Here is a 12,710-nt window from a genome sequence, read left to right as displayed (position 1 = left end):
TTTCTTTTTGTGAAGAAATAATCACAAAGGGCAAAACTGCTGACATGGAGGAATCCTTCTGTAGTGACCTCTGACCTCTGACCTTGTCTTTGCTGTTGTGAGAGGTTTGACTGTTTGTCATCCTTTGGATCCTCTGTGGACACAAACACAATGCTCAGGCACACCAGCACCAGCAGCAGCCGTGTGTGAGGGCTTCCACATCCTGCTGAAATACACTTTCTCTGAACATGCACAAACTTTTATATTTGTTTACTTCTGAGGAACATCCACCTGTCTAACCCCTTGTTTCTAATTTCAACCCCAAAGTCAAGTCTAAAGCTTCAAACAGTCTTTTAAAGAAGAGAGGAACAGACAACATGTCCTCACTCCCAAAGGTCTAAAGCTCAGTTTGAATCCAGAGAGATTCAAAAATTCACACACTCAGTCACATAAAGCTGCTCCAAACTGCTGCTGCTGTTGTTTCTGTTTCACCACCTGAACCCTGCTGTGCCTCGTGCACTACAAACACTCCAGTCAGTGCACTTCACACAAGTGTGTGTGGTCATATAAGCACATGTACGTTTGTGTATATTGGTCTGTTTTTTTTTTTTTTTGTTTTTTTTTTAATTCTTCTTCCTTAATTTTGTTTGCTGCAATATTTTTATTAGTTGTTACTATAAACTTGTAAATGGTTTGTCCCACCTATGCACTCCCCTCGTGACTAACCCCCTCCCTCCCTCTCTCTGTGTGTTTGTGTGTCTGTCCACAGGGAATCAGATGGATGCCAAAGAGTCAGACATGTCAGACACTCTGAGTCCTAGCAAAGATCGCAGCAGTGACGACACATCAGGTCAGTAAAACGCACACAGGGTCATGTGTATCAGATTTTTATATTGAATTATTTATTTATTATTATCAAATTATATTGAGTATATAGTATAATACAAGTTGAGTATGTAAGTCCTAGGTGTTTGATAAATTTCATCATTTTGCATCTGCTACACATAGAGCTTCTACTCTGTAATAAATTCATCATGGAAAACTTTCAAATAATCTGCTGAGAACTAAATCACACACTAAGACTTTATTTAGAAAAGTACAGAAATCATCAGTTGTTTCATAAAGTCCTTTTTGTGTGTGTGTGTGTGTGTGTGTGTGTGTGTGTGTGTGTGTGTGTGTGTGTGTGTGTGTGTGTGTTTCAGATGGCAACATGGATGACCAGGAGCTGAATGAACCACAGAACAGAGTAGCTCTGCTCAAAGGTAACCATGGCAGCTCATCTGTGCTTTGTATAACAGACCATAAAGCCATAAACCAGGGCTGTGAGCCAGTGGGGGGAGCTGTTCAGTTACTTTGGTGCCTTCAGGTCCTTTTAATAGCTTTATTCTTTGAGTTTATTTTTAATTTATAGTGTATGACATGTCCATTACATGTTTTAAGAGTTTTAAGAGAGTAAAATTACTGTGTGTGGTGTGTGTAGCTGAGTTGCATCGGGCCGGTCTAGAGCCTGGAGACACGGAGCAGGTCATCCACCATCTCCACAGAGAGCTTCTGGAGGCCCAGGAATTAGCCAACACCGGCAAGCAGAAATGTCTGGAGCTCCAAGGTAACTAACATTATAAAAATAATCCCACTCTGGGAGCTGTGACTAGATCATAGTTCCAGTTAGCGTCAACAAATTCCTAAATTTCCTCTCATTTCACTTGAAGTTCTGAAAATAGAAATGTGGACTGTAAAAAGTTTCATAACAAAGCAGAGAGAGAGACTATTATTTTTGACATTATAGTTTCTTGATTTCTCAAATTCAAAAATGAATCCCATTGTAAGTCGCATTACATCATGATAGATCAGTGAGGGGGAGATGGTGACTCTGACTCTCTGTGTCCCTGTAGCTCTGCTGGAGGAGGAGAGGAGGAGTAACTCTCAGCTGACTGAGGAGTCAACCAAACAGATCCAGTACCTGCAGAGTTAGTACACACACACACACACACACACACACACACACACACACACAGAACAATAAGATACTGTACACTTGTATGCATCATGATCTGCCTTGTTCCCTCCTCACTTCCCCTTTGCTTTTGTGTGTGTGTTTAGCTCAGCTCGGGAAGCTGCAGGCTGACATGGAGGCACTGAGGGAGCAGAGGGAGAGCACCATCTGCACCACCAGAGAGGAGCTCTACTCCGCCCAGGAGGAGGTACCACTGCACCTCACTACCACACCTGCATACAACTTTAACTCCCCCTCTTTTCGGATTCCCCTCTGACTCAAGCCGACTCCCCTCTGACTCCGCTTGTGACCCCCTTTTATTCCTCTGTCTCAGCCCAACCAGGCATCCTCACTGACCCCGCCTGACTCCCCCGTGACTCCCCTCCAATTCCATCCACCTCCCCTCTGACTCCTCCTGACTCCTCAATTATTGCAATATAAACCCCAGTCATATATCACATCACTGACCTTCCCATGGACTGTTTCTGCTTTCAGATTCTCGTCCTGCGGCACGCCATGGAGGCAGCAACGGCAGAGCGGGAGCGCGAGATCGCCGCCCTGCAGGCCGACCTGGGCAGCGTGCGCTCTGAGCTGGAGCACTGGAGGAATACAGCTTCCAAGTACGAGGAGGAGATCAGTCGGCTGCAGGAGGCCTTCACACAGCAGCAACAGCAGCAGAACACCGCCAACCAGCTGCAGGGTGAGCAGAGTGTGTGTGTGTGTGTGCACGTGTGTGCACGTGTGTGTGTGTACCTGTGCCAATGACAGTCTATATGTTTGTGTTTATGAATGAAGTGGGTACTAATTATGACCGTACCTCTCTCTGCCTCCCTCTCTCTCTCTCTCTCTCCCTCCCTCCCTCAGTGGAGTGTGTTGCATTGCAGCAGCGGTGTGTATGTTTGCAGCAGGACTGTGACGGCCTGAGAGGTGAACGGAAAGCTCTTATGGAAAAACTGCACCGCCTGGAGACTGAGCTGAGCAGGTACACACACACACACACACACACACACACACAGTGCAGTAAGACCAGACCACTCTGTACTGCAGATGCTGATTTTAAAGAACTAAAAAACTCAAAACTAAAAGTTTAGCTCCTGACAGAATTAGAGATTTGTAAACACTTCAAAGAATTTCTTTAGTTTCTTTAATAAATAAATGATTTATAGTCGATAATAATAACTGAATATAGTATGCAACACCTAAAACTACAACTCAACATCGAAAAGTCCCCAAACTCTTAACTGAATGTAAAGCTGTGGTTCAACCCAGAACATATCAGGAATGCGTGTCAAACTCAAGGGTGGACATTAAAACTGAACCTAAAAGTCTTTGTGACAGCCGTGATGGAGTTGATGAATTCTGGCTCAGGACAGCTAACAGGAGCGCCGCCAAGTCCTCAGAGCCTGACGCAGTTCAGAGTTTGGAGAAGGCATTAAAGGATGGACTGATGATGAGACTGCCAGGAGGAAACATGGCGTCCAGCTGATTCAGCCAGAGCAGGACGAGGAGACAGCAGATGACTGACAGCTGACAGAGCCAGACCGAGCAGTCAGCAGGTTAACAGGCTGCAGCTCTGTGCTCTGTCTGATCTCCATGGAGAGAAAACATCACTACATGTTCTCGTCGGAGCTGAGAGCTCAGCAGGTTTTATCTGAGCTTCAGCTGCTTTTTCACTAGTTTCCAATAAACTGTAGGTGCCATCGGCAGCACGTTTAGTGATTATTTGTAATGAATTACACCAGTAAAACTGCAGATGTCAGAGGACCTGTCTGCTCCAGCTCGCTGTCCCGTCACTGCTGACATGCACTACGACCAGTATTTGTTTTCTAAACATCTTTAAATACTCAATTGAAATTGAAGCCAAATTCAACAGTGTCCCAGTTTAGTGAAAATATTTGCAGCAGCTCAAAACAAACGGCAGAAGAGAGCAGAGGGCATTTTTCTTCCAACTGTTCCCCAACACAAACACGCTGCAGTGTTACTTGATTCAGACACACATGCGCCTCCGTAAGCAGATAATCATATTTTGAGCTGTATCAGAAAGAGGTCAGTCACAGAGGGGAGGCTTCCTCCGGTCCAGCCAAATGTCCCATCAGATCAAAATCTTTGCTGTCAACAATTGAGGTCCATCCAGTCAATACATAATATCCCAGATCACAGTAAATGTTTAAGACAGATGAGGTCAGTGAGAAGGAACAGCTGCAGTTCGAGCAGGAAAAACAATAAACACTCTGATCTTAGTAACCTGACGTCCTCTCTGTGTCCTCATGCGTTTACGTTATGTGAAAAATTGTGGTTAAGTTAATATTCCAATTATGTAGAGTATACACAAGTGAGGAATCTCTCAGGATCTCAGGATTTACATCTTTGTAACTTTGCCCTGAATCCAGTCTGAAAGGTCACCTTAGTGCTTCAGATCATGCTGTGGGAAGGAATGTAATGTAACCTGATTGTGTGAACTCTGGCAGAGACTGATGAACATGTTCGTGACATGCTGATGTATTTTGTCAGTTATGGACTGGTTATGTTTGTGTTGCATGTTTGTGCGCAGCACCAGGGAGCAGAGCCTGGTCCTCAGCAGCAGTCTGGAGTCTCTGGAGAAGAGGGAGGAGGTTCTGCAGGACAAACTGGGTTCTCTGGAGAACCAACACCTGCAGGACGCAAGCAGGCTGAAGAGCCAGCTGGACCAGGCCCAGGCCCGCACACACACACTGCAGAGAGAGGTACACAATCCCTTGAAGTTGTGTAGTCAGTTCTTCACACATATTGGTGATCTGACAACTTATAGATACTCGTATGTGCAGTATGAAGACACACAGTCGCAGCTGCTGGACCTCCGTCAGCGCTACGAGCGAACAGAGCAGGAGAAGCGGAACATCCACCAGGAGCTGGAGCAGTGCAGGAGCAGCCTGAAGCTGCTACAGGACAAGACCAGCTCTGTGAGTACACACACACACACACACACACACACACACACACACACACACACACACACACACACACACACACACACATACACACACATACACACACCTATACACACACCTATACACACACACATACACACACCTATACACACACACACGCACACACAGACATACACGCACACACATACACACACGCACATACACATACATACCTATACACACACACACACACACATACACACACACACACACATACACACACATACACACACCTATACACACACACATACACACACCTATACACACACACACACACACACGCACACACACAGACATACACGCACACACATACACACACGCACATACACATACACACCTATACACACACACACACACACACACACCTTTTAAGACCAAAGACTATGATGGACTATCTGTGTTGTAAACTTTTGTGTTTGTTCAGCTTTAATCCAGATGTTTTTGTTTTCTTGATGTTTTTTTCCACAGTTTTGTGTTTTTTGTTTGTTTTTGTTTTTTGTTCGGTTGTTTTTTTTTTTTTTAAGATGAACACAGGAGAAACATCAGATCTGGTGTCTTGGACTCGCTAGCCGTAACTCACCCAGAACGTCGGGTTCACAGCTTCCCTCCTCACTGCTTACTTACTAACTCTAGACAGAAACACATCTCACAGCCAGTGTTGTTTGGATTCCCAAATGAATCTGTAGTCAGACCTTCAGTCCCGATGACTAACAAAGAGGATTGGTAACAAACTGTGTGCTGGAGGTGAAAGCTAATTGAGTAAATACAGTATGTAAACAGGGTCTGTTATAAATAACAACAGAATAATCATTAACAAAGTAGCAAGAATAAAATTTCAGGTGTGATTGAAGCAGATTGAAGCAGTTAAATAAAGAAATGGATCCTCCCGGCTCTTCCAGCTAAGGTCACATCATATCACACTATTTTCTCTGCTGCCTTTTGATCCTGAGCTGATAAATAACAGCTGTTAGTTTGTCTCTGCCACCGTGAAAACTACAGGAAAGAATCAAAAAATCAGATGACAACAGCGAGGCAGAGCAGCCTCCTCCTCCTCTCTTACCCCTCTTTCTCTTCTCCCTCTCTCCTCTTTCTTCTACCTGTCTTTAGTTCTTCCTCTTCCTCAGACTTCTGTTGATGTGACGGCAGATGTTTGTCTTGTTCCTCAGGTTTTTGTTTCCACAGAGCTTTTCAGAATAAAAGTCCTGATCTAAATTCACAGGACTAGATCAACAAACTTTGTTTTAACTGAACTTTCTAAAGGATAATTCCTGATTATTACAACTGTGGTTGTACTTTCATTGCTTTGTCTATGATTACTGTCTTAAATTATCAGTGCTCGCTGCTTCGAATTGCCCTTTGAGGGACAAATAAATGATCTTGAATTGTGATGAATAACATTGTGTTGACCGAGTTGATAGCTGGTATTTGGGAACAAGGTGACATCCCTGAAAAGAGCAGGTCATTAAACATGAGCAGTGACACAATCAGACAAGTTGGAAACAAACCTTAAGGTTAGAGAAACTTGTGTCGAAAAGAAAATAAAGGTCGACAGTAAATCAATGACCAAACTGCTCATTGTAAACATTCATCACGGCTTACAGACCGAATTCCTGCTTCAACTGTGACTCACAAACTCTACAGTTTTTCTTTACTATGATTCAGGTGCATTAACTTTCATTTTAAACCCCACATTAAGTAGTTTGGATTGTTGGTTTGTTCGCAGCCTGATTATCTGAAGTGCAACACGTGTCAGCGTCATCACATAGTGCAGCTATAGGCGTCGTATAGCTCACACGGGGAGGCCAACGTGTCGGGGTGCAGCAGCCAGAAGGTGCTGACGTCGGGAGTGAATGTCTCTCCCGTCAGACTTTGTTGTAGTGATGTCTTCATGTTCCCAAATCTCAGCAATTACTTTGGTACTATTTGATTTTACTGATAGAAATGACGGATCAAACTATGAAAGTAAGTCCCAAGTTGTAATGAGTCAGAATCATCCCTCATGTGCATTATTTATCTCCACCAGGTACAATGTGTCATGCGTTAGCACTCCAGTTTACAGACAGCAGTGTTTTAGCTTTCCTTCTGTGAACCTGGATCCAGCATTTTGTGATACCTGCTGTGTTGGGGATGTGGTTCAGTAGCACTTTATCAAGTCTCAATCCAGCTCTGAATCTGCTTACAGAATCCAAATCTTTTCAAATGCTTTATTGCTGCTTTTTTGAATAGTTTTTGTGAATGAAGAAAAGTTTTTATTTAAAAAAACAAATGTCAAACTATTTTGTTTACAAAAGATATAACTTGAATCTAGCCTCTAATCACTTTAATAACACAGTTGATCATTAAAATTGTTATTTAGAGACCAGTTACCAGACAAGCATGACACTGACATTAATAGAAACTTCAGTAGAGAACTATAAAAGCTAAAGCAGAGACTCTACTGTGCTGAAAGGCTGCAGAACTTTCACCACATATTTTTAACACATAATTTGGCACTGGCCTTTAAACGCCAGTGGACTGTTAGCGCTGTCAGCAGCAGCTGATACAGATCAGCTTTTGAGTGCTAACGAGACGTCCTGGTGCAGAAAGTTAATGAGCTGAAATCCTACAGGAAGGTGTTGCTGTTAAAAAAAGAGCCTGGTGACGGAACGCTGTTCTTCTTCTGTGGTTTTTTTTATTTTTTTTGTGAATGTGGCTGAATGTAGAAACGGCGGTGTTGCTTGGTAGAAACGGCTGACTGGATAAAACCTGTCTTCGTACAAATCCCCTCTCTCTCTCTCTCTCTGTCTCTTACTCTCTCTATCTCTGTCTCTCGCTCTCTCTCTCTCTCTGTCTCCCCCCTCCCTCCCCCTCGCTGTAGCTGCTCCATCTTCCATGTTGGTTTTGGTTGATTTGCCGGCTGATTTCTTCTTATCCCTCTCCTCTCCCCTCCCTCCCTCTAGCCATCCATATTGCAGCCTGTCCAAGCCATATTCATGGGCCTTGTCCTGGCTCTGCTCTACTGGTGTTTCGGCCAGTTGTGGTAGAAAGGTACACACCGACATGACATCAGTCTGTCTCTTTATCTGTCTCTGCTGCCTCCATCTGTCCATCATCTGTCCACTGTTTGTGGAAGGGAAGCTGACTGAGGTGAAAACATTGTCCTGCTCTTTGATGAATTCAGGGTCATAGGTTTGGGTGGGAAATTTAAAACTTTAGGAAACAGTACAGAGACTGTGCCAGCCTTCACTCTGTGCTGTTTGGATGAACACACATGTAACAGTGTATTGTTTCTCTTATTTCTCGGCCGCAGGAAGAAAGGTGTTGTGCAGGTGAAAGCTAATGATGAACCATGTAGTAAATTACTACTTAAGTTTTCATCCTTTTATAAAAACATTAAAAAAGAGAGCGAAGGATCAGTTTATGGTCATGTGGGATTAGTTATGGAAAGTTTAGTTTTTAGAGTTAAGTGCATCTTGGTGTAGACTTGTGTTACATAACCAGGCTGTTAGAGTTGAACCCTGAATTCTGATCAGCAGGACACGCTCCTCACCTCCTGCACTTCTCTTCTAAACTGAGCATCATCTTCATCATCATGATGGTCTGTCTCCGTCCTCTGGTTCAAGCAGCTCTAACTAAAGCATGGCTGTCTGTCCATTTGTCCGCCTGTCAGTCAGTCTGCCTGTTCGCTCGCCTGCTTCTGCTCTCCTGCAGCTGACTCTGAACTGTGCTCTTTAAAGGGGTGGGCTCCCACCAACCACAGACCCTCCGGCTTAAAGGGATACCTCACTCTCCTTAATGCCTACTGACATTTTTCATCTCCAAATAAACATTAGTCCTCAGGCTTCTACAGGAAAAGCTCTCTGGCTTTGTTAGTGTTGCAGTGTTTATGTAATGGTTGCTGCCTGTGGGTGGCTGAGCTGAGAGGTTTCAGGGACAAATTAAGTGGTTGTTGTGATGCAACAGCAGCAGCTTTTGTTTTCTTACAGTGGTAATTAGAAATTCTCTCCTATGCAGTTTTGAAGAGAAACTTTTATTTTGGTAGATCTTAGAGATCTTTGCTGAAGTCATCAGAGAAAGTAAAATGTGCAGTCTGAAGGAGCCAAGACCAAAGAGCTCAAATTATAAAGCTGAAGTTATCATTTATTTTTCTTATTGTCAACAAATTCCATGAAAAGACCAAAACCAACAGTGTTTCCAACTGAAAATACAAATCTTTAAAAATACCTCACAAATGTAAAGTTTCATTTAGTTTAATAGTTTCCTACAGCAGCTGGTCACTGTAGCTTTTAAACAAACGTAATGAAACAGGGACTATCTTCACCGGCGGATTAATCCACATTTGGTGCTGTTGTGAGTATTTCCAGCATCAGGACAGTGTTTGTAGGAATAAACTACGTGTGTGTGTTCATGATAATGAAGGAACATGTCATCCAGAGCAACAGTGTGTCTCACTGATGCGTTTTTAATAGTTCATGACGACAGCTGAGCCCGACGGCACCGAGGAATAAGATATCTCACACTGTCTTTAGATACAGACATTAGTCGATCACTTGGTTGTTGTTATGAGTCTGCACATTGGGTTTGTTGACACTAAATAAAATACAGAATATCACTTGACTTTAACCCGTCAGGTCAGGGCTGTCTTGCAGACACAGAGTAAGAGGTTACAGGTCATTTTGATTATTATGTGATTGGCGGTTCAGTTAGGTTCGAGATGTTTTACTAAGATTTTAATTGTAGGAATTTGGTGAAAATGATGGGATGGGAAATCAGAATGGGAATGAGGCTGAGGAGGAATCATTCAGAGGAAAAAAGAAAAAGCAGTTGGTGTTAGTGTGAAGATGAAGGTATCCCTTTAAAGCGTCAGGCTCTCACCTTCATGTCTGACCACGTCTTCTAACAGTGAGTCTCTAACACTCTCCTGCACCCTGCCGCGTTCACTCACCGTCTCCTCACAGCTCCCTCTCACTTTCAGGGTGTTGGTGCTTTATTTTCATTTATGTGAATGCATCATTTTTCCTTTTGCAACAGTGTTTGTGTTTCATTTATTATTTCTCTAATTTTCGTTCAGTTTCTTGCATCCAGTCCGCTGCTTCATCTCAGTTCATTTTTCCATTACTTACTCACAGGTTTGATATTCTGTTTATTGTGACGCTCTTCCATCTTTTTGTCTTCAATCTTTTTTCTTTCTTTTTTTTTTTTTTTTGGACTCACTGCAGATTTTTTTTCTTACTCTCCAGCCATTGATGCTGATTTGTTCATTTTAAAACATTCATAATTCTGTCCATCGTATTCGTTCTGTGTTGTTTGCTGCTCGTCTGGTTATTCAGTAATGTCTCACCAGTGTTTCCAGTTGTGTTTGGTGTGAAGGAAAACTGGTCTGTAACTTTTCTGTTTCTCTACTCAGGTAACCTCCGCAGCCCTGTTTTTACGTTGCTGCTTCTACCTGTGTTTTATTTTTTATCTTCTGCCTCTCCTGAAGTCCCATAAGACAATATTATTTATTCTTTTATTTTCTATTTTTGTTATTTAGTATTTAAGTTATTTATTTTGTGCATGAGTTATGGGAAAAGACCACCCATGCTTCTCTACCATACAGCTTACTCATATTTGATGCACACAGCTGCCTCAAAATGCCAAGAACTTTGTTACTAAACCTTCGTCATATAATGAAACGATGAGAATCATCTGCTGTTTTAAATTAAAGAGCAACAGGCTCAGCTGATGGAAGAACTACACAGATTTAGACGTGGTCACCTGTTCTTCTGTTACAGGAAGATGCAGAGGACGTTTACGTGTCGACACAATGTCTGAAAAAATCACTTAGCTGAATATCTGTAAAAGTGAAGCAGTGAAAGTTTTATAGAAGAATTAGAAAGACTAGTTCATTGCCTGAGTCTTGTGCACTCTTCAAGGTCGTATTCACACCTGTAGTTTAGGTTTAGTCACTACAAACCAAGGGAAGAAAAGATGAACCAAGAGCGAACTGACAAGATGCTCATTGATTGGACAGTTTTGGTGATGTCATCCTGCATCATCAGATCTGCATGGACCCCCAGAGGAAAATCAAGTTCAGGTGACAGAGAGCGCGTCATGCCAACTAGACCAGTTCATTTCTCTTCTCTGGTGTTGTAAAGAGCTCATGAAGGAAGAACAGGAGCTTTGTGGGTCCAGACTGAAACCTCTTGTGTCATGAAGAGTGACGAGCAGGTAGAAACAGGACGAAGAGGAGGCGCCTTGTACCGAAAAAATCCCTGCACTCACATGCTGACATGAGTACCCGTTTCCATGGTTACTGCATGATCTTGCATACATTTTGCTCTTACAAATTGCCTGGAGGCAAATTTTCTGAGCAGTTCACAGTCCACAGATGGATTTAATAGTAGTTCAGCTGAAGTCACATCTACAGACTCACTAACTCACACAACAAATTAAAAGCGTCTGACGTGAGGTCGAACAAGACCCTGATTTTCAGGCGGTGTCGGTTCACTTAGTCCATAGTCATCGTTTGATTGACAGCTTTCAGACCAGGTTAAACGAACCAAACTAAGTTGCCTGTGTTCACAAAAATATCCTCTTTAGGGACTTCAGCAGCTTTATTAATTTTTTTATTTTATTTCTATCATCTTTTTTTCTGCAGTCCTCTGCTCTCTCTCTCTCTCTCTGCTCTCTCTCTCTCTCCTCTCCTTCCTCATCTTTCTTCTCTTTCTCTTTATTCTTCTTTCAGTCTTGGTCCAGTTTAAGTGAAAAGATTTGGACACAATAATCAGACTGACTTGATCTTCTTTGTCTCTTGTTTTTTTGTGTGTGTGTGTTGTCTCTCGGACAGAGCGGCTGGAGCCCCTGGATGCCGGTCATCGCAGTGATGGTCGCCGTGACGGCAGCCGTCCTCTACCCCAACCTCTCCAAGAGCAGCTCCACCTAGGAAACATGAACACACACACATATACACACACACAGATATACACATATACACACACATACACACACACACACACACACACACACACACACACACGCACAGCGCTGTGAGGAGAGCATCACTGCTTTACTTGTATAAAGTCTAATTGTACATAATTGTAGAGGGAATATAAAGGTTGTGGTTTCTACAGAGGATTCAGATACTTTTTGTTTTATTTTGTTTTTGTGTTTTTGTTTTTCTGCGACGGGGAGTTTTGTTGTCGTTTTTATTCTCGGCTCTCTCTCAGCTTTGGTGGGGGCTTTTTGGTTTTCGTCTCTCTGCTGATTTCTGGGTAACAAACCGTTCTCCAGCAGGACAAGCTTCCAGACAAAAAACCCGCCTGAGGTGACCTTCACACCCGTCCCATCACACACCGGCAGGGCGGAGGTGAATGCAACGCTTTCCAGCAGCACTCAGTGCAGTCAGGGGAACATGATCCACAGTCGTCACTGGAAACTGACAGGTCTGCATCAGTGCACTGTTGAATACATTTCATTGGCGATCAGCGTCTGTTAGGGGCCAGTGTTTCCCTGTAGCGCTGTCTGACCTGCTTTAACTGGGCAGTCAGAGCTGCAGCGCTTCATCAGTGTGTTTCATCAACGCTGAGGATAGTTCCTAGGCAGGACTGACATTTTAATATTCACTATCTTCACCTTTCTCTCCACTTTGAAGCAGCTTTTTTCAGCTTTAATTTAACTCATGAAATTCTTCATTGTTTTCACTGTCCTCCTAAAAATGTCTGACATCTTCATCATCATCTGTCTCCATCGCTCCATCTATTCCTCCTGGATATTAGCTGCCTATATACTATATAATGCCTACATGGTGCATT

General features: G+C 43.1%; 1 protein-coding gene across 12 annotated transcripts in view; it reads left to right on the top strand.

Moving 5' to 3' along the window:
* Positions 1-12,033, top strand: part of slmapa (sarcolemma associated protein a) — a 53,469-nt gene extending 41,436 nt beyond the window's left edge. For 10 of the 12 annotated variants that reach the window (XM_023409457.2, XM_087174909.1, XM_023409453.2 and 7 more), the window contains 10 exons: positions 749-829; positions 1,182-1,241; positions 1,460-1,585; positions 1,872-1,946; positions 2,080-2,180; positions 2,468-2,672; positions 2,837-2,954; positions 4,524-4,695; positions 4,777-4,911; positions 11,747-12,033. In XM_023409457.2, coding sequence (XP_023265225.1) covers positions 749-829; positions 1,182-1,241; positions 1,460-1,585; positions 1,872-1,946; positions 2,080-2,180; positions 2,468-2,672; positions 2,837-2,954; positions 4,524-4,695; positions 4,777-4,911; positions 11,747-11,842 — 1,169 coding nt within the window. In that variant the 3' untranslated portion in view covers positions 11,843-12,033. Of the gene's footprint in view, positions 1-748; positions 830-1,181; positions 1,242-1,459; positions 1,586-1,871; positions 1,947-2,079; positions 2,181-2,467; positions 2,673-2,836; positions 2,955-4,523; positions 4,696-4,776; positions 4,912-7,877; positions 7,966-11,746 lie in introns of all 12 variants that reach the window. The other 2 variants (XM_023409448.2, XM_023409456.2) reach the window with 1 other exon arrangement.
* Positions 12,034-12,710: the final 677 nt, after the last annotated feature.

The sequence above is a fragment of the Seriola lalandi genome, unplaced genomic scaffold (assembly GCF_002814215.2).
Source record: "Seriola lalandi dorsalis isolate HSWRI2012SDOR001 ecotype SW California unplaced genomic scaffold, Sedor1 jcf7180002054393, whole genome shotgun sequence".
In the NCBI taxonomy this organism is placed as follows: domain Eukaryota; kingdom Metazoa; phylum Chordata; class Actinopteri; order Carangiformes; family Carangidae; genus Seriola; species Seriola lalandi.
The sequence above is the reverse complement of the archived record's forward strand: the minus strand, read 5'-3'. Positions and strand labels throughout refer to the sequence as shown.